The sequence below is a fragment of the Oryzias latipes genome, chromosome 14 (assembly GCF_002234675.1).
Source record: "Oryzias latipes chromosome 14, ASM223467v1".
In the NCBI taxonomy this organism is placed as follows: Eukaryota; Metazoa; Chordata; class Actinopteri; order Beloniformes; family Adrianichthyidae; genus Oryzias; species Oryzias latipes.
Window position 1 is genome coordinate 10,989,457 of NC_019872.2, and position 27,758 is coordinate 11,017,214.

At 39.2% G+C, this 27,758-nt stretch overlaps 1 protein-coding gene across 4 annotated transcripts in view; it reads left to right on the forward strand.

Annotated features, from left to right (window-relative positions):
* The window catches only part of LOC101173083 (T-lymphoma invasion and metastasis-inducing protein 1), a 57,610-nt gene that overhangs the window by 12,928 nt on the left and 16,924 nt on the right, over positions 1-27,758 (forward strand). Inside the window, exons 1-15 of one of the 4 annotated variants that reach the window (XM_020708812.2) lie at positions 7,046-7,221; positions 8,609-8,710; positions 10,737-11,386; positions 11,970-12,244; positions 14,153-14,419; positions 14,517-14,748; positions 16,263-16,435; positions 16,920-17,144; positions 18,333-18,518; positions 20,940-21,086; positions 21,200-21,274; positions 24,906-25,076; positions 25,878-25,982; positions 26,807-26,888; positions 27,307-27,393. In XM_020708812.2, coding sequence (XP_020564471.1) covers positions 10,744-11,386; positions 11,970-12,244; positions 14,153-14,419; positions 14,517-14,748; positions 16,263-16,435; positions 16,920-17,144; positions 18,333-18,518; positions 20,940-21,086; positions 21,200-21,274; positions 24,906-25,076; positions 25,878-25,982; positions 26,807-26,888; positions 27,307-27,393 — 2,668 coding nt within the window. In that variant the 5' untranslated portion in view covers positions 7,046-7,221; positions 8,609-8,710; positions 10,737-10,743. Of the gene's footprint in view, positions 1-7,045; positions 7,222-8,608; positions 8,711-10,736; positions 11,387-11,969; positions 12,245-14,152; positions 14,420-14,516; positions 14,749-16,262; positions 16,436-16,919; positions 17,145-18,332; positions 18,519-20,939; positions 21,087-21,199; positions 21,275-24,905; positions 25,077-25,877; positions 25,983-26,806; positions 26,889-27,306; positions 27,394-27,758 lie in introns of those variants that run through there. The other 3 variants (XM_020708811.2, XM_011483332.3, XM_023962165.1) reach the window with 3 other exon arrangements.

Below are 27,758 nucleotides of genomic sequence, written 5' to 3' on the forward strand. Positions count from 1 at the left end.
CATTTAGTTATATAAGCCTATAAAATTGGAAGCTTGATTGTTGAGTTACCCAGTTTTACAGCAATTACCCAGTCAGTAAACCATCAAAAGCCAGATTTCTATATTTCTGCATTCATTTTATTTTATTTCCCAGTCCTTTACATTGACCGCTGCTCCGATTGTGCAGAAACAACAGGTCACCAGTCAGAATCAACCAGTTCTAAAATCATCTCATGGGCCTAAGTTGAGCCGCTTTGGGACCATTTCTGTTCTTGTCTTTCTTCATACTTGACTTCAAAGATATCTGTTTAGGTTGGGTTTACCACTACAAGGGTTTAGCCTGGCCAGGATGCAGGCTTCTTTAGATCTTGAAACAGCCCTATTATGATAGAGGAAGTCTGTTGTAGCTGTTCTTAATTGTTGGTTCCCAAGATTAGGGTTATTATACAAATGAAGAAGCCCGAACTGACCCTGTTACTCTTCGCAATTCCACAGTTCTTGCTGAGACATAGAGAGGACAGAGCACAACAATAACAAGACAGGGACATCCACACCAATGAGTAGGTGTATGGTCTGCAATAACCTTCTTCTAGTAGTCGTCACATGGAGAGGCTGCTCAGATGTGGTGAAAAAACATATCCTGACAAGAACAGTGGAAATGTGAATTATATTGTCTTAATCAGGCTTACGCATGCAGCATCTTCTTTTATTGATGCAGAAGCGGATTTTCCTGCTTCCACAGTCAGTGACGGCCAACTTTTCCTCTCAACTTCAAATGACTAGCTGCCTTTGGGATGTGTTGCTGGTTATGTGAGCTCAAGGACATGCATGGCCAGGAGTCGATCCTGGAAGGACAAACAATATTCAAAAGTAATTTCTGTGTTTGTATTTTTATTTTATTTACTTTCTCTCTCTAAGCACAAAAAGGGTTATGGAAGAGATTTGCCTTCAAAGTGAGCATTTGAAATTCATCCTTCTGTGGAAAAAGAAATGTGCTTTTGAAGTGTAATGCTGTTAGTCATGGACCTACGTTGTAATATCATAACAAATTTACAAAGTAAAAATTTTCTGTTTCCACCGTTTTTGATTGTTTGAAGACAGGTATTGATGTAATTATTGATCAATAAAAGGTCAAACAAGTTTCTTCACATGCAAAGTCAAAGTCATGACTAAACCTGGTGCATTTTAAATGCAATGTTTAAACAGAGGGGTTTGTGTTTCTCATATTGAGCCGTCTATAGATTAAATTGTTTTTACATACATAGAACACAATCATGGATTTCAAATATGCATCTGTGAAAGAGCCACTGTGATGAAAATTGTGTTTATAACATGTGAAAATTAAACATAAAATTGCATTTCTGAGAAATTCTTTTTTTCAAATCATTGTGAATGAGGAGCAGATGAAAAAAAAATGCAGTTTGAAAAAGTTTATATTTGTCATTTAGGACATACGCTGAGCAGGCTACATGCTCCCTACTTCAAGTTCTCACCAACAGGGAGGGGAAGGGGGGGGTGGAATTGCTCTACACCAATAGTCCCAACCACAACTCATTTCTAATGAACTACTGCCGCTCTGCTGAAGCTATGCAGAAAACGACACAGGTTTTTATTTTATTTTAAATTAGCATTATTAAAAGACCACTGGGAACACTTTTACAATAGATCAAAAGATGATCGGAGTGGATCTTAAAGGTGCTTACGATAAGTACTTAGCTTGCACACTATTAAAGCCCCCCCCCCCATTTTTTGTCCTAAAATTCCTCTCACCCTTTACTTTGCTCTCCTTTTTCCCCAAAGCTGTCACTTGTCCTGCACAATTTCTACAGTTATTGCCCCGCTAAATAGCATAAATTATTTTCCACTTCTAATGGATAATTAATCACTGCACTTTTTTCTGCCCCTCACTCGTTTTGATAAAGCAAATGCCCTCATGAATAATCTGTTGATTGGCTTTTATGACAGTGAGGGCATTAGCCGTGCATCACTGTTTCATCAGGAAGTAACTGAGGTATGACAGGAAATAGATGATTTATTGGTATTAACAACAGCAAAATGTAGATTTTTTATAACTGATGGCAGGTTTGTGGTACATTGACCCAGGGGGCTTTAACTAACAATGCTGGGACTTGGTTTGACCTTGCTAGAACATTTTTTTATGGTTATTGAATCTTTTGATCTTTATTCAAAGCATTCCCTGTGGTCTTTTAATTATGATTATGCCATTTTTTTAACGCAAAACCAAAAAGCATGTGTCATTTTCAAGGACACAGTTTCTGCAGAGTGGCACTACTTTATTAGAAATTTGCTTTCAAAGTGTTGGTGGGACCATTGACAGTGAGCAACCCCGCCCCCTTTTCTCCTCTCTGATGTTGAGAGCTCTCTGTGTACATGCTCTCCTGCTAGCTCACAGCTCTTCACTATACCAACCTAACATTACGGGTGCAACAAAAATGGTGAATAATATTGGAGTTATCCAGCCGTACAGTTTTGAGCCAAATACCAGCTTGAATGATGAAATTGAAAACGTACATGATCTAGTCGTCTACAAGTGGATGCATCAGAATGGAGCGGCGAAGGGAGCTTGTCACCTGCCCAGCATATTTTTTACATCAACGCATCATACGCTCTTTTTCAAACTGCATTTTTTTGAAAATATTTGAAATGCAATGTTAAGCTTAATTTTAATTGTATATCAATCAATGTATTATTTGTATAGTACTTATTTAAGCAGAAGCAACCAAGTGCTTAACATAAAATCACATAAAATCAAAGACAAAATGATACAATAAAGAAACAATAAAAGCAACCAATAAAACAACAAAAGAATAAAATTAACAAGCTGAACAACTAAATCCGCTCACTGGAGTTAAAATCCTGACTAAAAAGAGGAGTTTTTAAAAGTGACTTAAAATCACTGACGGTTCTGGCTGACCTCACAGAGAACGGGAAAGCATTCCAGAGTTTAGGAGCTGCAACTGAAAAGGCTCTGTCTCCCCGAGTCACAAGCCGAGTCCTGGGAACCATTAAGAGCATTTGATCACATGTAACAGCTCAGAGAGATACAGAGGTGCCAGACCATTCCAACATTTAAAAACCAAAAGTAAAATCTTAAAAGTGATCCTAAAAGACACAGGCAGCCAGTCCTCCATCATCAGGAAAATGAGAACGTGTTGTAAACACAGCAAACATGATTTTCATAGGAATGAGTTTGTAAAACCTTCACATTTAAACATGCAGCATTATCAGTTGTAACTGATGTATTAGGAGGTTTCGAGTCTGAACTCTCACAAGGGCTGCAGGTAGTTAAGGTCTGTCAAAAGCAGTAGTGACTGAGTTGAGCTTTAGAAGCTGCATACACCCATTGATTCTGTGAGGCTTTGACTTGCGGTAGAGGCAATCTTCTTTAAAATATGGTAATCCCCAACTGCAGTGCGCTGCAGAGACAGTCAGCTGAAATCAGAGTTAAGAAGCGAATAGTGTAAGCTGCTGGAAAGAAACTTGAGGAGTGTTTTTTAGCGATGTTTGGCGACACTTGAAAATCTAACTTGGAGTAATTGGCCGACACTGAATCCTCTTTAATCCTCACATGACATACTGGCGTTAAAAATCAGAATCTTCTATGTTTTGAATGACATGCTGTTCGGAAAAGGATCCATGTTTCCTGTTTTAGATGTGTAATTTATATGTGAATGATTTACCATTCCTGTTAAAGAAAAATGGTACACTATTGATTTGCCTGCAAAAAGAAAAACTTGTGTTTGGCTATGCTGGCTCCTCAGGAGGAAATTGTCATTTGTTTTTCAGAGGTTTGAAGAAATGGATGTGTCTTGTGCGAAGACTTGTGCTCACAAGCACACTGTTGACGAGTGTGTGTGTGTGTTTAAGCAAAGAGTAGGGGGAGGTGATGTGCGCCTTGTCAGATCCTGAAAGGATGAATAAGAAGCTAATCTCAGTCTTCCAGGGAATTGTGTGTCTCAGACAGTCTTCTCTCAGTGGGACTGTGGGAGTGCAGTGGAGAGTGTGCTCTCATCTTCGCAGTGGGATGTTTTCGGAGCGTATCTTGCTCTTGTCTCCTCATCAGATAAGTGTAATCCCTTCCTCAAATGTAAAAAAAAAATGCATACATACACCCACCTGAGTGTGGCCTTACTTCAGGTTTTGGCTCTTCATCCAAATTTTTGGAGATAGCTCTGTGCTTTGTCTGGTGTGACAAATGCTCAGTCTATCACATCTGGTTGCAGCTTTTATTCAGTGTGGTCATTGTCTTTGAATTTGCATGTTTGCACATGTGTATTTCTGCTGGCGTGTACAGGTTTGTATGCAAACGCAAAATAACGACTTTTTTTGTTAATAGTGTATCATCATTTCTATTCTCATTTTGCTATCAAATCATTTTGTAGCTCTTCTGCTTACGTCAATGTGGAGATAACGAACTGCCAAATTGCAAAAGGTATCAGGCAAAACCTAAAGGAAGAGTGAAAGTCTTTCTGTGTGAATGTGCTTGATTGGGCTGGTAAGGTTTTGAAGGTTAGAAAAGCTAATCCATATGTCCCTTTCGTCACAACAAAGTGCAGACTGCACTTTTTCCTTTGGTCAATGTTGATCATCAAAACAAACAACTAAAGATAAAAAGAATCAATTAGATGTGTTTGCAGAGGGATCAGGAGAAATATGCAAAAATACATGTAGTTATCACTTAATATCAGCACACTATGAACCCTCTTTCCCTTTTCCTATAAGTAAGAGGCAAAGCAGGGGGATGTTTCCTTGTTAGTTTTTGCCCATGTCTGTCAGTAAGCCAGATTAAGCAAAAGCTGTAGCAAAATTTTATAGAAAATAATGAAATAATGTTCTGATTATGGTCTCCAAGGTCTCTGAATGCTGGTTCAGAATGAGATCTTTTACGCTTTTCGTCAGTTATAAAGCAGACAGCTACTTGTTTTTACAAATGACTCAAACTCTTCATAGTTTAGAAAAAATATGCAATGAAATTAGGATATGAAATTATATTTGTTTAGAGTAATTCTGTTAAAGACCCACTCCAATCATCTTTTAATCTATTTTAAAAACATTCCCAGTGGTCTTTTTAATAATGATTAGCGGCAGTAGTAAAAATTTGCCCTATGAGGATGTGGGGGTCTGTTGGTGCAGAGCAAGCCTACCTTCACTTCACAACGAAAATGGCAAACAACATTGGAGCTATCCACCCATACAGTTTTGAGCCAGATGCCAGCTCAGACGAGGAAAACAAAGACGTACATAGATCCATTTGTCTAGAAGTGGATTCATCAGAATGGTGCGGAGAAGAGATCTTGCAGTTTGCTGAAGTACTAAGTTTCGGCTACAAGGTTTTTCCCAACAGCATTTTTTCATCTGCTTCTGATTCACATAAATTTGATTGAATATTAATAAATACAATTTTAAGCTTAATTTGTTTTATATATGTCCTCCAGCATGAGAAAAATACCACAAGAACATGTTAAAAACTCTAAAAACACATTTTATTGTTATTGTAGCAGGTCTTCAAATATAGGAGGCAATTTTTTTTCATAAAGGCTGCAGCATTGTAACTACATCACAAAAAATCAAACTTTTTTTTAGTTTTTTCCTTTGGGGCTACAACATAAACTAGCATTACTAAGAGAAATGTAAACCACCAGCTGATAATAAATGACACTTGTGCTCATTGTGGTTTGTGAAAAGACAAAAACACTAGAGAGTTGTGTGTTTCACTCCCTTCATGCAACACCCTGTACAGTAAGACATCCACGCTTCGTACTGTTGGAGTCTTCAAGCTGAGCGATGTGTCATGTTAGGGTGGAGCTGTGAGACAGGTGCAGAGATGAAAAGACTGGCAGGGGGAGTGTGGGGTGTGCCTGCTCCTTGGCTGTTCTGACAGGCCTTTGGTATTTTTCCAAGAAGGGTGAGCAGGAAAACCTGCTAACGCTTCTTTTGGGATTGTGCAGGTGTGTGTATGTGTGACAAGGAACTAACTTGCTTCCCTTAACGTCTAGTTTCGGGTGCATGATGTAATATGAAAGCCCAAAGCAGTTGATTGGTTTTTTATTGCAACTGTCGCATTGTCATAATAATTTCAGACAGCTTCAGCGCAGATGGATTTGTGCCTCTTTGTGGGGTTTTCTGCTCCCAATGCTTTGCTTCGGAACGAAGTAGTTCATAAATAATATCATGTTTATGCTGTCGTGTAAAAGAATTCACTTTAACTTGATAAAATCTTTATTTTTCTTTCCTCCCGGCGGTGTTCTTTGTCCCCTCTCAGCATGTGCAGGTGGCTGTTTTCATTTGTGAGTGGGTCTGTCTGCGAGGCTAACAGTACTGCTTCGTCTGCCTTTGTGCATGCTGTTGTGTTAACACGCTCTTGGTGTGTTGATTTACAGCTTGAAATGAGAAGCTGGGAGAAGAGAGTGAATAATTATGGTTGCCCCCTTTGTCTTTGCTCTTTCAAATAAGCCAAAGGAGAGGCAGATGGAGCACACCTCCGCTTCAGTGTACTTATTTGCACATCGTCAAGTTGAAGCCCAACAACAGAAATACCCCCCTCCCAAATTTTAGCAGTTTTGCTGGGTATTGTTTTTTTTTCTTTCCTCCTTTTTCCTGATCATACTTGCATTCACAGCCCAATATTTCCTCTCGCAGCGTCCTCCCACCTCATGCATTTCTCCTCCGGCTTCACCTCACCTCTTGGCTCTGTGTGGGTTTAGAAGAAATCTCCCCACCCCTTCTTGTTATCTCTGCATCTCTTGTGCCTTGCTGCAGGGCACTTTGAGAGGAAGAGACTAAACATTTTAGTTGGTGCTTTTGATTTCCCCTGTGTGGTGTCAGGTTTGTTTGCTTGTGTAGTTTTCATCCTGACTACAAAACCTCCCAAAACAAACCAATCTGTATGGTGCAGTCCCGCTGAGGGCCATCAGCAGTAAAATCTGCATTTGTTTGAGATCTTGTAAACTAAATGTTTGCGTGTGAACAGCTGTTCTTTTTTTAGGAGAAGTCTATTGCTATCCATTCAACCTCTATGTGGGTGCCATCCATTTGACCAAGCGCATTGTGCGTGCGTCATGTATTTGTTTCAGAGGGTGGGTGGACAGCATGTAGGCTGGCCTCATCAGAAAGATGAACTAGATGAGAGAGGAGGAATAAAAGGCAGAACGAGAGAGGCAGAGAGAAGAGGAGAAGTGTGGAGGTTGAGTTTGGCTTGTCCATCTGCTTCCCAAAGCTGTGGTGAGATGCGATAAAAGTTTAAATGTTAACCCTAACAGTAAAAACTAAAGATTATTAGCGTAGGTTTTCATTAAATATTTTTTAAAGATGCCCTTTCCTTTATTATTTGATTTGAATTTTATGACTTGTCTTCAAACTGTAATATGTATTTCAAATCAATTTTTAATCTACTGTATAATATTGTTGCAGCTGCTGTTACATTTCAGTAAAATAAGCATTTTATTCATTGCTTCAAGGAACAAACTGATGCTTTTTTGCATAAAAAAGAGTGGTTCAAATGCCTGATTATGTTAAGAATTCAAACTGAGCTGATGGTCATCGACCTTGCAGCTGATAAAAGCCTTTAATCTTTCTTGCAAGAGAGCCTCTCTTTCATCGTTTTCCTGCTTATTGGCTTATCAGACTACAGTCATATCTGATTACTGTGTTTATAGTATAGAAGGCTGCAACCGGCCTTACAACTACTGCAGCATCAGATTACCTCTGCTGACCAGACGGGCATAGTCCTTAAAAAGAAAACTCACAAAATAAAATATTTTAAGAGCAGTAAAATGTACAAATATTCTTAAATCCCAACAAGGAAGTATGCTTCTGCTTGCATAGTTTTTCACAGTACAGTGCATATTGTGTTATAAAAAAAATTCTTGGTCAATCCCCAACCAGCTCCGGGCTAGTATTAGAAGAAATTAGGCTGTGTTGGCAAGAATCAATGAATGAAGTCTTAAGCACTATAGAGTCCACAGCTTATTTCCTCTGCTGTCGATTCAGTGTGCACATGTGCACACATTCTCCTTTTGTCTGCAGGCGGACAAGGGGGTGTCTCCCAAAAATGCTTGGTGCACATGCCTGTGCATGTTTGTCAGGTTTTGGGTGGGCAATAAATTACAGGCTATGAGTAGATGCCTGCAAATCCCCCCTCAGGCTCAGAAAATGCAAAATCTTTGGTTGGTTTCTGATCATATTTCTTATCTGATTAGTAATAGTTCTTTCAATTTTTACCCAGTTGGATTTACACGGTTGCTACAAAATGGGATTTTATCTATTTTCTATCTTGTTTGTCATCTTAAAGCTGTCTTCCACCATCATGTAAATGCAAATACTTTGTAACCCATTGGCAGATTTTCTTTGAATAAGCAAAAAGAAAATCTGCCAATGAGGTACGAAAAATGGCCTTACACAGAATTCTAGTTACTTATATGTGTTTTTTCAAACTAAGATTATTTTTCTTGCAAGTAGGCCTTAAGCAATTTTTTTGAAACAGGGGGCTTTTTGTTTTCTTCAGATTCCATTTTGCAGGGTAGTTTGTTAATTTTATATGTCAAGTTACAGTGAAGCTATGAAAGCCCCACTGAATCACCTCCGTCTCTTACTTCTTCTTTCCATAAAGGTAAACCCATCTCAACCTTTGAGCCCGTCTGAATTATGCGGTTGGTAAAGTCTGACAACACAGCGATGAGAGCAAGATAATGATGTCGGCGTATACACAAAGGTAACCACATTTTTCTTTTTTGAATCGTTTCCGGAAAAAGACTTTTGGAACTGCATCTTTAGTAATTCTGGCAGTTGTTGGTACATTCTTTCAGTTGGTACGTTTCAGTTTAAGCTCACACTGACAGCTTGATGACGTGAATTTGCTGATGCATGACTCACAGGAGACAGCCCGATTCGGGTTCAGCGTTTGTCAGCAGATCCAGATGCTTACATAAGAGAAATTATTTTTCAATTTAAATTAGGCTGCAATGATCAACAAATATAGACGTTTGGTTTACTAAAGGAATTTATTCTGTGTTTGTCTTTTAAGTGCAGCTTTGTAAAAGGTTTGCCTTTTCATTTTTAGCACTTTTTTAGTGTCTAGTTGCTCAGAATGTGGCACTCATTAAAATCCTAGATTTAACTTGCTTTGTCACAAAGTACTTTAATTTTATTCTCTTCCTCATTCTTATGTTTACCTATGTGCAAAAATAAATGCACTTAGCTGCTGCTTTTTGATTGGCTGATCAGAAATGTGCGTGAAAGTGCAGTTGAACAGGCACAGGTGTCATGACAAGAATGCAGCAGCGGTGGGAATGTGATCACAACAAAAACTACAGCACCAAGTTTTTTTTAGATCACTGTTCGAAACTAACATGTAGAAATCTTGCTTATAATTGTTTTAAAGTTAAAGTTAAAGCTGTCACACACCTTGGTGTGTGAAATTTATTCTCCAAATTTGACCCATCCCCTGGGGGAGCAGTGAGCAGCAGACACAGCCGCGCTCGGGAACCATTTGGTAGATTAACCCCCAAATCCAACCCCTTAATGCTGAGTGTCAAGCAGGGAGGCATTGGGTCCCATTTTTAGAGTCTTTGGTATAACTCGGCCTGGATTTGAACACCTGACCTCCCAGTCACAGGGCGGACACTTTACCACAAGGCCACTGAGCTGGTTTTACCTGGATCTGAAGCCAAAGCTCTATCTGACTTTTACGTTTTTTTACTCTTCCCATGAAAAAAAATCCCAATCAGTTTGTTCTGAATGGAATTACATCTGAAATATGTCAGTAAGAAATATATCATTAACCAAGTAGTACTTTTTGTTCAAAATATCCTGCATTTGTACATCAGAAACCCCTGATAAAGTATAGTGTCTGTGGAGCTTGTACTTGATACTAGGCTCCAATAGTTTTGGTTGACACTCCTTTCCAAGTGGTATCACACCTGTCCTTGCTACAGGCAAATTTCCCAAGATTCATTTCAGTTCCATTATCGCTTTTAGCAGAAGATTATTTACAGCTCATACAAGTTTTGACACAGTGTTACTTTACAGCTTTTGCTACCTTTTATTATAAGCATAAATTTGTCAATTTGACTGATTTTAAAAAAACAATTTAAACATTTGTCTTTTCAAACAGTAATGTCTTAGGGTGAGGCGTGATTTGTTAAATTCATGTTTGATTTCTTGTTTGCTTCCCCTTTCTAACAAATGTGTTTTATGTATCAGCTGATCTGATTTCTGTCACTCTATTAATGCATTTTTATAATTTTAACACTATCCGATTTGTATGCGTTAAAGTCCCACTCCGATCATCTTTTAAGCTATTAGCGCAGAGCAGCCAGAGCAGATCTGTGAGCTCAGGGCACGGAGCTTGTGACCCACCCAGCATGTTTTCTACGTCACTAATAATTTCTTTCAAACAGCATTTTTTCATCTGCTCCTGAATCACATTGATTTGAAAAAAGAAATACTCAGAAGTGCAATTTCGAGCTTATTTAAAAAAAAAAAGTCCTCTGAGGAACACGTTAAAAACACCAAAAACACAATTTTCATTTCATTCTTAAACTACAGATTTGGTACCGAATTTGGTAAAAACTTGCTGATCTTACCAAAGGTAAGCAAAGACGTGTTTCTGTGGCTCTGGCTGAGCGTTTAGGAATTTTATTCAATAAGTTTAATAAATAAATATACTTCACATCTGTGATGAAGATCACAAATCAGAACTTTTTGATTGAAATGCATGTTTCCTCTTTGCTCCACAGTTAAACAATGGGAAACGCGGAGAGCCAAGATGGGGTCAGAAATTATTATGGTGATGGGGCGGGACATCTTTCCCGCAAGCATACATCCCGCTCATTCCGCCTTTACAACACGCATGGAGTCCCCCGCCGTCCGACGCACTCTTCATCACTGAACCAGGAGCACAGAAACTCGGCAACCTCAACTCGTTCCTCCAGCACCCCAAGCATCCCACAATCCTTAGTGGAGAACGGATTGGAGCCTTTCAACGCCACTGATGAGTTAAGCGAGTTCGGTGTGAACCCTCACTGGACACAACGTGTTGCTATGACAATGAGACCTGAGTCCTACCAGCACGACGAGGACCCTTTGGCAACCCCGACCCCTGAAACCTCAGAGGCAGACACTGTTCCCCAGGATGGGGGGGAGGACTCAGAAGGGGAGGGGGAAGCAGCAGGGGAGGAAAGGTACCTCCAGCGAGTTACTGAGGGCTCCAGAGATGGAGGAAACTTTAAAAAGAAACGCTCAAAATCGGCAGACATGTGGAGAGAAGATAGCCTGGAGTTCTCCTTATCCGACCTGAGCCCGGAGCATCTCACCAGCACTGAGGAGATGATTGATGGAGGAGAAGAGGAGGAGGAGGAGCAGTTTACATGCCCCAGAGGTGGTGCAAGTAAATGCATTGAAGCATTTATGATGATCAGAATGAAAACTCACAGTTTTCTTATACCAATTAGAGAATGAATATTCATTCTTTTTGCAAAGTCCTGCAAATTATGCCTACATAAATTGTAATTCATGACGTCTATTTTCCAATGTCAACAATATATTGTGGATTTGTCGACACAAATGTTTTTTAAGAAGAATGTTAGTGCATGCACAAGTAATAATGGCTGCTGATTTCCTTTAGGGTGAAGCTGAAGATGGCACTGAGACGGAAAAAAAAAATTGCATCCATTTTCTGTGTAGAGGAAATGATTTGGCAAAATGTGCTGATTGAAGGTTCACGTCCATCCATCACTTGCAGCATTTTACTTGATCACGGGCTTGTTAGTCAAACGTGTGCTGAGCAGGAGCTGGAGGGCTTCAGCGTGACAGCATGCAGTGCCTGCTAACTTAACTGATTGAGGTTAAAGTGCTGCCAGAAGCGGTGGGCTAGTTGAAAGTAATTGTGGACTTGCTGCAGGGACACCTTCACACATTTAAAATCAGTCACAAATAGCACACTCATTCAAAACACTTTGTGTATGTCCTAGGTTCTGAAAGGGCGTCGTCTTTGGACCATCTCTGCAGCCACAGTCCTGGCCTACGGGGACAGTCGGGTCGGTATATTAAAAGCCACAGAGTGGAGTGCAATGGAGATGGACAAGAGGATGGGTTGATGTCTCCTAATGAAGAGGACGGCGGCGGATATGAAGCTTTTACGCTCCCTTGTCGGCGCTCTCACTGTCTCTCTGAGGGCTTGTCAATGCTGGGGATCTCGAATGCACCGTGCCCTGCCTTCCAGGGACGACGAGCACAGACCACTCAGGTTAGATTACAAATTACACAAATGGAAACTTTACACATTTGAAAGTGTAACTTCTGAGCGTATAGGACATCTTTCTATAGACCCTTTGCACGGGACATCACAGCGCCTGCAGGGACGCCCTCTCCCCCATTTTGGGAGTAAATCTCTGAGATCTTTGACATTTTAAGTTTTGCCGTGTCAACTTGACTGTCTCCTTTTGATCAGTTTCCTCCATGTCGACAAAAGAGAGGTCTGCTAGGTCTGCCACAGATCAGAACTGACGTCTTCTTACAGAGTCCCTCACACCAACATACAAACAACGCAGAGCACCAAACTGTGAGGAAGAGGTGGCGGTGTGTGCGTTGAAAGCCTGGGTTACATATTATTAAGATCTATGCTTACATTTGGACAAAATTCAAATATTTTATATTTGAATTTTATATTCGAATATTTATATTATATAGAATTTTATATTCTATATAATATATTGCAATAATAATCTATCATTCACATGACGCGGATGACGATAGCAGAGACCGACAGAGAGAAACAAACAGCTCAAGCCCATTCAAACCTTGGACGAACCTGTGATTCTGCTTCCTCACATTTGCATGTTTTTAGCAAAGTATGCGTGTTTTCTGTTATTCAGTCAATGTCAAAAGCAAAAAAACGTGTTGGTTCAAGCAAGCCCTTTCAAAAGTAATGGATTGGCACCATCCCGGATGAAACCTAAATGGTACCAATCCCTAAAAAAGTATTACTTTTAAGGAAGTGTAACTATAGGCTTAGCTGACACAAAATATTCACTACAGAATCGGCTGGCATCCGTAAACTGCCACCCTTCCAGTTTGACAGTGGCAATCCATCGCTTTTACTGTCTCCATCCCGCAGAAATTACTAAAAGGACACGTTTGAATTTGGAGTTTCTCTGTTGTGACAACCAGCAGTAATAAATATTTGCCATGATAAAACGGTGACTATTCTACACTAAAGTTGCAGATTTTGGTATCAAAACAATAGGAGCTTGACTTGCAGAATGGTGGACAATGGCGCATGTGACGTGACTGCACTATAGTTTATCTGGTGTTCTGTACTGACTTTTTTTCCTCCTTGAACTAATCTTATTGTGAGGAGACTTTGTTTACCAGTGTCCATGAAGTTCAGGGAGTTCAGATGTCACAGAGGACAGCAGCCAGTCCACCAATTAACATCTTGTTGACAACCAGGGCCATCTATGTCTGAGCTTGTGTGTGTTTACTCACGTTGCTCTTTAATGAAGAAAACAGAAAATAATTATAAATAAACATTTAAGACAATCTTGCTTTAGGATTTAATTAATTTTAAGAACTGGAAATGAATTAGTTGTGGTGATATATCACAAGGTCTAAAGTTAGACCATTTGATATAATTTCTATGACTAAATGAATGAAATAGGTCAGTACAGAAGAAGGATTTTTGTTCAGATCATCCCCACAACTCACAAGCACCCTCTGAGAGCAGATCACCCTAAGTGCTTATTATAAATTCATCCATCTTGGCGGAGGAGGCTGCCAGATATAAATAGACCGACAAAACAGCAAAACAAAGAAAAAAAGAAAAGAATGGAGGGAGCCCCTCTTTGGTGAAAGGAAGGAACACTTCTTGCTTTAAGTGAAAAGCTGTCTTTTATTGGAAATTCTAGGAAAAACAAGAACAGACAGATTTTTACAACAACTTTTACTTCCTATACATGCCATTGTCAGCCCACAATTCTCTAGAGAGGCTGTCATGTTGACTGGAGAGAACTAACTGTATAATTTAGATTGACAGATTTGTTATTCAGGTCAGTCAGAGTGCTTCTTTTTTGGTGCTCTTCATGCACGTCTTGTAGAAAACAATGCAGTCCACATGTAAATCAGACCTTTATTGTTGTTGTTTTTTGTCTGTCAGAACATTTCTGGTGTCTTGAGTGAGGGAAGCGAATATGAGGACAGCGGGATTGACGGCGTTGCTGCAGATGGAGATGGAGAACTGGTCGGGAGGAGGTGTAAGGCCATGTCAGCCTCTTTCTCAGTGTACTCAGCCACAGAGAGCTGTGTTTTTAACGGGAGTGACAGTGGAAGCAGCAGCGCAGGTGGAGGAGACGGAAGAGGAGGAGATGGAGGGAGGGGAGGAGTGTATGAAAATTTCCGTAAGGAGCTGAACAGTCAAGTCTGGGTTAGTTGCACCTAAATGTTTCAATCTTTTTAAAAATCAGTGTTATTCTGATCTGATTAATGTTATTTCAAATCTCTGCCTTTCCATATTTTTACAGAGGAATCAGGGCCGCGACTGTCTGGAGGAAGCAGGCTCTGCTGTTAGTGATGAGCAGAGTAGTGGCACACTCAGCACTGCATATCCACCCGACAGTGTGATGGACTGTGAACAAGGCACAGTCAGAAAAGCTGGGGTCCTGGCAGTGAAGAACTTCCTGGTTCATAAGAAAAGCAAGAAGGTGGAACTTGCAACACGGCGCAAGTGGAAAAACTATTGGGTGTCTCTAAAGGGTACTGCCAAAACATTTTTTCCGATACACATTACATAATTGTGTCTAAAATTCTGTCTTTTTATTACTTTAAGTTCAAAGCAGGTCAGTTTCCATTAGATGCTGCATAATTTAGGGGTCCCTTATTGGTGAAAAGATAATTCTGATGTCCTAAAGTCACACAGGTTGTGGTTCCAGCGAAACCAGAGAGAATAAAATAATGCACAACAAAATATCTATTCTCAACCTACAGGGCCAATAATTCTTAAATAATAACAGCATTTAAGTTAGCAGTGGTTTGTTTTTTACTGTTTGACTAGTTGCTATCAATTTAGGACCAGGGTCTGCAACTTTCAGCTCCACAGGCACATGTGGCGCTTTCACCCGTCCTTTGTGGCTCTGTCTGAGATCATTTTAGTTATTTAAAAAAAAAATAGCTGACTTAATCGACACTGATTTATATTGAGTTTGTTATATTTAGAAATGTATGGCCAAGATAAACCTATAATAATAAAATATTTTTTTTTATTCATTTGCTGACATATCCTCAATCATGAGACCTTGTTTGATCCACCATGCACACATTTCAAATACTGAGCAAAATATAATCAAAACTGTGGATCTTTTTTAAGTTGTATTTATTATTAATATACAGGTTGTCTAAAGTAAATTATCTTATGCAGCAAAAAAATGTATAGTTACTGTTCAGAGGGGAAAAGAGAATTAGCACATTCTACTTAAAATACTTTTTCTATTGGATCCTAAACCACTAAAGTCATATTTATATTTAAGTTAACATTAGTAAAAAGGGAAAAAGATGAAAGCCCATGAACCAAAATAGAGTTATTTAAAAACAAAAGTCCATTTTCCATGAACATTTTTCGTTGAATAGATGTAGCGCAAGGTCCCTTATTTTGAAAGGAACTCATATCTGCGTTTGTCAAGAGCAAAAACATGTTTTAGAATGACAAAAAAAGACGTCTTCTCTTCATATTTCCATGATTTTTTTCATGCCTGACCTAAACGGCTCTTTTCGTGTAGAGGCTCACAGACCCCTGCTTTAGGAAGAGTTTGTAATTAGAAACTTACATGGGAGCTTCTCACCCTTGAAAAAAAAGCTGAAAACGTGTGGCAATTTTTTCTAATACCTAGAGTGACAAACATAATATTCAAAAGAACATCTAGCAGCCACAGTAACATAAAGAAAAGCATCTTGCCCTGACCTCAGCACATTTAATCTCCCACACTACCTCTTCTATTAGACTGTAATTACATCAGACTAAACACATTCCATGCCCTTGGCTGTCAACCTTGCTGTCCTCTCTCGCACTCTTCTCTGTGGTCATGCATTACGTCTGCTCAACCTCATTCCAGTTTAATTTTACACCAGGATCCGTACCTAATCTAATGAAATGCAGCATCTGCAACCCTATCTCTGCCTGCTGCTGCTGCTGTTTCAAAATGAATAAAGGTAAATGTGAAGTTGTATATGCTGCTTTTAAATATCTAAACTTTGTTCCTTTATGTTTTTTAAAGGCGGGACCCTTTTTTTGTACGAATCAGATGGTCGCTCAGGTTTTGACAATAACAGTGTTCCCAAACACGCTCTTTGGGTGGAGAACAGCATTGTCCAAGCAGTACCCGAACACCCCAAAAAAGACTTTGTCTTTTGCCTCAGCAACTCGGTTGGAGATGCCTTCCTGTTCCAGGTAAGGAAGTATCCATTTCCATTTCTGGAAATTTTAACTTTGAATCCTTTTTGCCCATAATGTGGTGGGTGAATTGAAGATTCTGTAAAATATATAGTTCTGGAAAATCTTTTTTTTAATCCTTCCATTTAGCATCATCCATAGATGGTTGGATTTAGGTTTAAACCTATTTTTATATGTGCAGGAATTGTGTCCATGTTCCTGACACACAAAGTCGTGACCTTTATCTATGTGTTGAAGATGTGCAAGTCCCCTGCCTGTGTGTTTGCTTTATGTCTGACATGTTTAAAGGCCACTCTGTCACTCTGTGACACCATTTCCCCATAGCGACTATTGTGTACACACAGAAATGTCTCCAAATTAATGGCAGCTTTCCACCTAGACTTTCCGGCTCTGAATATAGCATGTAATTAACAAAATAATTATGAGAAAAAAGCGGCTCCTCTAAAGGTTAAGTTATTTGACTCTTTGTGTGTCTTGTCAGACATCAGGCCAAACTGAACTGGAGAACTGGATTACAGCGATCCACTCTGCGTGTGCTGCTGCGCTTGCTCGACAGCACCACAGAGAGGACACCGTGCGGCTGCTCCGGACCGAAATCCGCAAGCTGGAGCAGAAGATTGACATGGATGAGAAAATGAAAAAGATGGGAGACATGCAGCTTTCCACAGTCACTGATGCAAAGAAAAGAAAGACCATAGTTGAACAGGTGCACACCCAGAAACTGTTAAACTGTTAAAGAAAAGCTATACCAAGGAATGCAAAAACATGCAATGTTTTACCAAGTTTTTTAGAGTAGTTAAGAGTAGGATTAAAATTTTTGCTTTGCTTTGACCCATTAAATCTACTCTAATAACCTCCCAACACGAACACATCCACACATACATTTGCATGTATTCTAATATATGCACATATTTACTTAATGAGGAACTAATTATTTCTTTTTGAAATAATTATTTGGTGAAATAGCCTTTTCCAAAGCCCCTCAAACAATACATTTTTTTTTCTTGGTGCAAATGAAGTCTAGTTTATTCCTGTGAGTGTGTTCCACCTCCCACAGCCCGACCCATAATGCACTGCGCACACAGAACAACAGGTCAGCAACTGATGGGGGTTGAGTTGCTGAGTAATACCTCTCTTCAGGGGCTTCAGCACTCCAACTCATCCATCCCACAAGCCAAAGAACCACGTAACACCAACTATTGCATTATGCATGTTTAATTTTTTTACCCTCTACTCCATTTAGTGTTTTAAAATTCATAGATTCATTTAAAATGGTGTTTTTAACATTTTTTTTGTGTAATTTTTCCCATGATAGAAGATATATATAAAGTAAATTAGGCTTAAAATTGCATTTCTGAGTATTGCTTTATTCATAATTGTTGTGAATAAGGAGCAGATGCAAACAATGCAGTTTGAAAAAGCTTGTAGCGTGACACAACAGCTCAGCTCCATTCTGATACATCCACTAGCAGATAAATAGATCCATGTACGTCTTCGTTTTTCTCGTCCGAGCTGGAAACTGGATCTAAACTGTACGGCTGGGTAACTCCAATATTGCTTGCCAATTTTGTTGCACCGGCGATGTTATGTTGGGGGTGTGAGGGGCTGTAAGCTTGTGGGAGAGCGTGTTAGTAGATGGGTGATGGGAAGTGGGAACAGGCTTACTCCATGCCAATAACTGTGAGGCATATGTCTAGTGAACTACTGCCGCTCGGCAGGAACCATGCTAAAGAAAACGACACCGATTTTTGATTTGGGATAAAAACGGCATAGTCACAATTAAAAGGAACTGTTTTGAAATAGATCAAAAGATGATAAGAGTGGGACTTTAAAACTTTTAAAAAGTTTATGTGTCTTAATAACTACAACACTTTGTATTTGTTGCCTCTGTTAGATCTCTCTGTGGGAGCAGAACTTGGAGCGGTTCCACATAGATCTCTTCCGATGCCGCTGCTACCTGGCCAGCCTTCAGGGAAGTGAACCTCCTAACCCCAAACGTCTTCTGGGTTTTGCTTCACGTCCTACAAAAGCAGCCATGGGTCGACTGGGCATTTTTTCTGTCTCTTCTTTCCATGCTCTGGTAAATATTTTGTATATTTATTTTAAAGCTCTTTCTTCCACATTTTAGTTTCCATGTTTGTACCCAGACAGTCCAAATGTCCTCCAACCTGCTGTGCAGTAATTCTGGTAAAGACTCATACTTCCATTCTCTGAACTTTTCCCTCACGTGTTCGTACATGTTCCTGCAGATTTTGCCAGTTAGTTTCTCAGCTGCCTATCCTCAAGCAGCACAGCTTGGAGAGTGGGTGTGTTTGTGTTGCTCTGACTGTCTTGTCACCTGCGCCTACTAAGAAAGCAAGAATTCCTGCTTTGCCTGACTAATATTCTAACTAATTCACTCCACCTTAACTAAGGATGAAAATAAATATGTAATGTGGGTTTGTTTTCACGCAAGAAACATTTGAATTTGTTTATATATATAAAATTGCATTTAAGCAATTTCCACTGAGAAAAAACAGGAGAGTGAAATTGTTCATACCAACTTAAAATTGAAAGTTGTGAGTAAATCTCCTGTTTAATGATAAACATTAGGGAGGAAAATGTTGAAGAAGCAATAGTTTAATGTTGATGCAGGGCAAAGGCTGTCCTCTGTGGTTCTGCCCCACATAGAAGACGTTGTTCCTTTTTGACATGTCACACCTATCAAGACATTGTCACATGCCATCTACATCCTTTCAGTGAGCATTCACACCCTGCTAGCAGAAGCCATTTTTGCCCAGTCAGCCAGCAAAAATAGTTAATATATGAAGGGCCTATACCATGTTATTCTTAAGCCTTTCATAATAAACAATATCCATGTATATGTGGTTTGGCACACAAAATAACATTTCTTTAGGTGAAACATGAGTTTTATTCGCCAGCTATTTTCCTACCCAGAAGTAAGACGACTTGATCTCAGAGGCACCGCCTTTTGCTCCTTGTGGGTGCCACCCATTTCATGAGAAGAGTCGGCCTCAGCAGCGTGTCTGCGTCTCGCCCACAAAAACAAACAACATCCAAGCTTTTGGAAAGATGAATGTGCATATTGTGTATATAAAAAGAAAAAGTGTCAGCCGCAGACTCTTCCTGGAAGGGGCTGTTCTCACTGGTCTGCTTTAGCTTGTGATAACCCCCCCTTAAACGGATTCGGAGGAGCTGGTGCTCACATCCCAGGTTTTTAGAGAAATACACCGAAATGCGTAAACAGAGCAAAATACCACTTTGGAATTTCTTTTCTTGAAGAATGAACATTATAAAACACTTGGTTGTGCGTCTGCTCTTCTGAAAAGCAAGTTAAAACTCTGATGAAAAATGTTTTTTTGGTGTAATAACACATATATCAACCAGATCTTACATAAATTCATACAAAGTTAATTTATGTGATAGTTTTATGTACTTTCGTTTTTGTTTGAGGGTCTGCAAAATTTCCTCTTGGAAAAGGAGCAAAGAGATCATTTCGTGAAGATACATCTGGAATTTCTAATGGCAGAGAGAGGCCACGGGAGCCGGCCGAGTAGCTTTCCCTTCAACTCACAGAAACATGCACAGAAAAACGCAGCACCCTAAATCGACAGCATTTTTTTTGTGATTGGTGAATCGATACAAACTCTGTTAGTAAGCCGGCATCCCTGAGGCACTTTCCCACAAACAGGCTTAGCGCTCTCTGCCCCTTGCCCCTCCTTTTCCCTGTACTGCCTACACTCCTACCTCCTTTGTCTGTTTCTGTCTCCCTCAGTCTCCTCTGCATTTACTATGTCTGCTGTAGTTTTTTTCCTACAGTTTTATTTTCTTGATAAATGTCTCAAAATGTACTACAACAGTTCCTCCCTTGTTCTGTTTAGCATTTTGAACCTTTTTATGTAAAAGCTAAATCTTTGCCACATACATAACAGCAAAATTGATAAAATAAATCAAAACGGACCACAAATAATCAAAATATTAACATAAAAAATGCTTAAATTAACAAAAGCTTGAATCTCCTCCATGAATTTAATTCTTCTTCAAACAAGGTGCAATTTTTTCATTCTTCTACCTTATTCTGCTGATCAGAATTAAGTTTCTTATTTCAAAGTCGACACAGAAGAGCAGACGGATTACGCAAGGCTCCTACAGACAGTTTTTCTGCCAAGATATAGCACGCTGACACATCTACTGTGTATACATGTTGTGCATAAAAGTATTTGCAGTGCAAAAAACACAGTGAACATGAGTTAGCAAAAAGGAGTGGTGTGCAAAAATGTGTATTAAACAAATAATTGATGTTAAAATAGAGCTAATTGTGTTAACATTTAGTTGTTTTCTTTAAAGAAATCACATGGCGTGGTTTTCACAAGTTGAAGATCGGATTACTGTCTTTAATGTTTTACAAAGTGCCAGCCATGTTACTTTAAAATCTCTTTGTATCTGTTTTTATTGAGCTATTGAGGTTTAGCTATGTTTGATTCGGTCTTATCTCTCACAGGTGTCTGCCCGCACTGAAAGCAGCATGAGGAGGCGGAACCAGTCCCTGAATCGCACCTTCAATAAACGGCGTAGCCGCTTCTCCTCCCTCTGGGGTCTGGACACCGCCTCCAGGAGGAAGACCAAGGGGCGACCTTCAGTCGATCAGGTTTTTTAGCCATTGTCGTTGTTAAAGCTTCTTCATTGAATGACAGGATTTTGATTAAAAACAGAAAAGATACATTTGGATGCCTCTGAGGGCTTATCCCTATCTTCTTTCAGGTGTTTTGTGTTGAGAGGGAGCTTTCCAGGAAACCTTTGGAGCGCATGTTTGAAGATTCTGCCAGTGAGATATCTGTAAGTCATCTGAAGACCGTATAAGCACAACAAATTAAAAATCCTCTTCTTCAACTCAGCTTCCACTAGAACCCAGACAAGACAAAGAATACAAATTGAGATATGGTTAAGGAGGTCCCTGTGCAGGCATCTTCAACCCTTCCCTTTCTTCAGCAAATGCTCAAAGACCAGAAAACATGACTATCATGGGTCCTTTGATTTTGAGGTTAAAAGGAGACAAAGAGAGACCTCTGTGTGCTCTCTTTAGGCTGCAGCGCATCCCCTTTCATCTCCATCTGGCACACCAGCTTACATCTTGGTGAAGTGCCACAAGTGCTGAACGCATCAGAGAGCCACTTCATTCCCTGATTTCATGATTTCATTCAGACTTTAGTCCTGTGTTTGTTGATTTCAGGGCATAGTTTCTGCAGGGCTGCAGCAAATCGGTCTCTGAGTTGTGGGTGGGACCGTTGGCATGGAGTAGAAGTAATTGTTGCATTTAGGAGATGGGAAATCACATGTAGATGGGAAATCAGGGTTCGCTCTGTTGCCTAACTATTCAGCCACAAGAGAGGCCCAAGACTGGGTCCCCCTGTGCCAACCTGTCCCTCTCTATGCAAAAGTATTATAGTTAGATTTAATACACACTAACTCTCCATGTGTGAGAACCCCACTTCCGATCTCCCTACCCATGCTCATGCGGCTTCCACTTGGGACGGTTTTCACCTATGATTTGTGTAACAAATCAGATGGCAGGACAATGTAGGAGATGCAAAGAGGGGCGACTGCATCTAAGCTAAAATAACCAAGTTGTACACTGACCTTTCGTCAGCTCACTGGATAAAAAAAAAGCTGATATACAAAAAAATGGACAATTAATTGTCCACGATAACTATTCAGGACCTCTGGTTGCCAGAAATTCATCCCAATTTTGAGTGCATGATTTTACTGCTCCCAGTCTGATTCAGCACCTAGCTGTGCGGTTTTATTGAAATTTTCTACTCGAACACTCCCACGTATGTCTGCAGAACGTCTGCAGACAATTCTCAGAGACTGGCAAGGTTGTTTCAGAAAAGATGATTCCCTCACTTTTGTTTGCTTCTGCATTCCTTCCCACCTCTTCCTAATCTTGTCTTTGCTCTAGTGGGCACCAGCCCCCCACCAGTGGAGAGTTCTTTGATCTGACTTATCAAAGATAGCAAATTGTGTTGCTGCAGCAGGACAGTTGATCCTTCTCAATAGAGCCAGATCTAACACTTGAGAATGTATGAGTGCAGTCCATGCAAGCAAAGTGAGAAATTGAGATGAAAACGTGTGGCATATGCATATTCACAGATGAGTAAGAACTGAGTCATCTGAAGCCTTTGAAGATGTTAGGAGTGTGTTTTCATGTGCAAAAAGGGAAGTAATTTGAGGCATTAAATAGACCTCTAAAACAATTTTAATAACTTAAATTAGGAAACTAAGATATTGAGCAAATTTCTATTTTGTAAATTAAAATAAGGTCACGGTCGTCTTTTGATTTTCTTTTATCTTATGCTACGAACAAAGCAAAATAAAAAAAGACACTGTCCTGTGTCTATAGTGATATGCCTCCTAAGGCTAAACAAAAAGCCTTTTTTTAATTTCTCAGTGTGACAATCTCTGCAAAAGAAATACAACTCTTGGAGCTGTAGGCTAAAGGCATGTCATTATTTACCTCAAATACAAACCTCAAGAGAGATCTCAGACGTATCTGGTGTACTTTTGTGCTTATAAAATGGAACAATAGCAATTTAGCCCCCCAGCTAGACTTTTTGCCTCCGTTCATGAAACAAAGACGTGCTTGCTATTCTGGTTTCCAATTTGGTGAGTTATCTGAAAGATGTGAACAATCACTGCTGCCTTTTACACCACTGAGCGTTTCTTTGAGGTCGCTAGGGAGCTCTGGCTTTAATGTCTTCAGATATCCACTTTTGCTTTTCTGTGTGGATTAATTGGAGAAATTGTAAAGGTTTTATGAAAGTTTAAAGCAGACTTTATCTTCCTGTGTTTTAAACGATTCTTCGTACACAATGCATTTTCTGCACCTGAAGCATCTGCAACTAATTCATGCTTTTCTTACTGCTGTTATTTTACTTGATTATCAGAAACATCATTATTTTCCCTATTTTATTTATTGTTTCCTGATTAACACTACTAATTAGTTCAAGGTATGAGCTAGATGGATGTTTTTGTTTGGGAATTTATTCAATTGCTTTCATACTGCTGCCAATACCATGCTTCTAAACAACAGACACTGCATCTTGAGGGTCCTTAAGTTCTACCTCACATGTTCTTATGTGTCAGCTATGTTGAAAAAGATTCACGGATTAATTTCCCATAGATTTGCAATCAATTGGTTCTTCATTATTTACCAAGGACCAATGGCAAACAATTGTTCTCTCAAATGTTTTTTTTTTTTTTAGCAGAAAACACATTTTTGAATCACAAAACATGAGACTTGCTGAGGCTGACAGCCACAGAAATGATCTCAGGCATACAAGAAACGTACCAATAAGATAGTTTTTAGGTATAAATATGTGCAGAATCAAAATAACCAGAAACCTGAGTAATTCTGTAGAGTCTTTAAATTAGGAGATGGTGCAAACTTTGTGCCAAATCATGCTCAAAATGAACCATTTCCTTGGAGGAAAGACTTTATTTCTCGTTTTAGCTCTGGCTGTATTGAGAGAAAAGGTTGCAATAGCCAGCTGGTGCTGTAGCGGCCCCAGTAGCATAAAAAAGAAATGTTAAAAAGTTTGTTCAGGTATGCACAGTTGAGATTAAGATTTAAAAGAATCATCAATCGTCAAAACTTTGTAGCAAAATATTTAACCCAGTTTTTTTTTTGCTCTAACTTTACTTGCCGGATGGACTTGTTCCAGTTAGGACCATCAGTGCTGGGAATCCCATTGTTAGCAAACAGAGCATCAAATAACAGAGGAGTTTAATATGCCTCCTGGAACCCTGTCATCCATCCAGCAGAGGAATCCTAGATAGACCAGGAGGGAAGCCAGATGGTGCCGGGCGAGGTTGGGAGGACAGGGAGTTGGGGGAGGTACTGGTTACAGGCCCCCCAGTCTGTTGTCTGTCTGGGAAAATATGTGTACTTTGTTGGTGTCTGTGTAAATCTCTGCAAAAAAATCTCTGGGAAAAATCTCTGCAAATGCTGATCTCATTTGTCTCCCGTTTCGTAGCATGGATATAAAAAAACACAGAGAAATTTTCATGGGGCTCACGGAGCGTGATGGCTAACCATCGGCAGATTGGGTGACATAAATGAAAGATTGGGGGAGGGGGGGGGGCTGATGGAGTGATGCACAGATAGGGAGAAAGGGCACCAGAAGGAGAGGCAGTGATTAATAGGAGGGTAGCCGTTACGGAGGAATGAAAGAAAAATGTAGACGCTGTTACTTGATAGAAGGCAGATATGTTTCAGATAATGTGAGGTCAAACAGAATTAGATAAGTCAGAGGAGAGGCTGAAATGGCAGCCAGATTGCTGTCTGAAGCTAATCTGATGGGTTTAAAGGTTACACTTTTTGAACAGAATGCACATACCCCTGTAAAAATGCAAGTCTGTGCATGGTCATTTTATAAAAAGTCTGATTGCTTGTTTGTTGCGTTTTCAGAGAAAAACCGAAGATTCTACAAAAAGTCTTCCTCAGCACAACACAGACAATGATATTTGGGTTCCTGATTACTTAAGGCCTTCCTGGGTGTGTTTGCCAAATAATCAGCCTGTTCTGGCCATTGTACAACCTGGGGAGACAACGCTGGATGTCTTGAGCTCTGTATGCAAGGTAGGTCGTTAGAAGACGTTGTTTTATTAAAAGGTGATTCTTTTGGATTGAAAATAATACACATTTGACAGTTTGCCCAACAATTTTCTTGATCGGCTCCAACATATTTTGCGATTTGCAGCACTCTTTCATATGTTGCTATACTGTTACTGGCAGCAGCCGAGCTTTGAGGTTTTCAAAGGATCTATTTTAGCAAGTATTGCAAAAATATACAGTTTTATTACTGCAGCCATGTACGGTATTTGATAGGTGGAATGGAATTTTCCCATTCTGTTGTTTGCTGACAAAGAAAATGTTAATTTTTAATAATTTATTTATGTTAATGCATCTGAGACCAACTATTGATAACAAATGTTAATACTGCTTTGAATAAAACTGTAATATGTGTGTTTAGTTATATGAATGGTGTGAAAGGGGAGCAACAACACCTATTTAGAGCAGTCTTTTTTACAAAAAATACTAGAAGCTGTACTGGTTACTGTGTTATGACTACAGTCCCAAACCATTTCCTTTTGATAGCCTTTAACCCCTTGATGTCTGAATTTATTACCAGCTATAGAAAAAAAATGTATGTTTTTACCTTCAAATAAATGCTAAATTAAGGTACTTTTGGAGCACAAGTGGTTCAGTGCATATTTGTGTCAATAGGTGTTAGGGGTTAAATAAAATCTGTATTTTATGTCTTTAGTGTGACATTCCTTAACAAAGAGCTTCTTTTTCAATCGGCTTTATTTGGGTTGATTAAAAATCATGTGTGCTTGTCTATTTTTTGTCATTTCATTTTCGGGTTATTCCCTACAGAACCATACGATCGATCCATCTGGCCACTACCTCCGCATAAAAGTTTGGGTTGACAACCAAATGCTTTTTTATATTCCCAAATTTGAAGAAGATATATCTGATTTGGTAAGAATTACTTTTTTAAACTGTGCTGAAGTTATGCTAATGCATGTGTCTTTTCTGTTTTTCTTTCTTTCTAATTTCTTTTTATTGTAATTTTTTGATCACAATAAAACATGAATGACTTTTTGTTCCTTGAAAAGCACACATATACGTGCACATTTTTATAATTAAGTTCTATGTAACTTAATTTCCTTCAAAAATCTTTATATTTCAACAGGTATTGTAAAAATGCAAATTAAGCAAAAGTAATTTTCCTCAGTGCATTTTCTGCTCTTTATGAAAATAAATATTCTAGATTTTATGAGTCTACAAAGGGCTCTTTTGTCATTATTCCTACTATAAAACCCTTTTGAAAACACCTCGCCAGCCTACTTGAGTCACAGTGAACTGCTTTCTCTTTTTGAGTGTGGGCTGCAAGTGACACATTAAACCCCTTACTGTCAATAATAATTACATAACTTACTTTTCTCAAAGAGCTCCTTTCTCTTTGTGCTTTGATCGGGGACTCTTTTATCTGTTGTCTGTAAAATTGCAACACTGTTACACAATTCACTCATTCCCCATGTATTGCTTCATACGCACAGCTGCATCTATGCATTTGGCTGGCTATGAGGTCAGAGCCCTGCTTGAACTTCCACTCACATCTCAAGGTTGACCTAAATTTTGACCCAATGTTTTCGCTCCACTGAGGGGTCAAAATCATTCATAAACTAGTTCCTTTTTTATTAAGAGAAATCGCCTGCTCCTGACCTCATCCATCTCACATTTCCGTCCCTCCATAAAATATGAATTATTCTAACAAAATGTACTTTTATGTGTCTTTGCAGCTTTACAAAGAAATTGAGATTTGTCCCAAACCTTCCAAGGTGATCCGTTTTGACAAAGCAGAGTCATGCACCGCTGGATATGGTATGGTTGTGAGTTGTGATAGCCCTCAGTTTCTAACACACCAATTTTATGCATGAAATTGATAATTTCTATGGTTTTTATTAGGTCCATTTATGTGTAATTTGTTGACACAGCACCACTCACACAGCAGAAGTAATGCTCTAACAAAAGAGCAACATTTAAAACAAGTCAAATTCCATTTAGTCTTTATTTGGAATCTAAAAATTCAAATGCGTAGAATTCTGAGTTTCAGTCCTGTCCTGTGTTTTGGTAGAAATTTTAAGCAATATAAGCTGTTGTGTGCACAGCTGATCGAAAGACAATCAGAATCCTTTTTATTCGTGGTGCAGCCATGCATACTGTTATGTAATTTTAAAAAAAAACATCTAAGAAACTAATTTTTTCTTCTTTTTTTCTGTCTAATCATCTGTGTGTACAGGTTTCTCTGTAGCAGTTATAGATGAGGAGAGTGTGCAGCAGCTTCACATCACAGAAATTAAAGAAGGAGGTCTGGCTTCATCTAAAGGTATGTAATTTGAAAAAAATGCAAAATATTCGTTATATTGCATGCATTTGATGTTTTTCCTGCATAAATCTACAATTCAGCATATGTAATGTTATGCTGCAGCAAAGGTTATGACAGAGGTTTTAAACATTTTTTTTTGTTGCACATATTATATAGAAATTGAGTTCACTGGGAGGTCATCTAGTGATGAAAAATGCATGGATATGCAAACCATCACAATGAAAACAACAAAATCAATCCGTTGGAATATACAGCATATTATGATAGTCTCTGACTGTAATATCCTTCATGAATCAGACTGGTCTGCTACAAAATAAAAATAAAAAACTTTGCACATCAGAAAATAATCAGTAAAAAATGGTGCA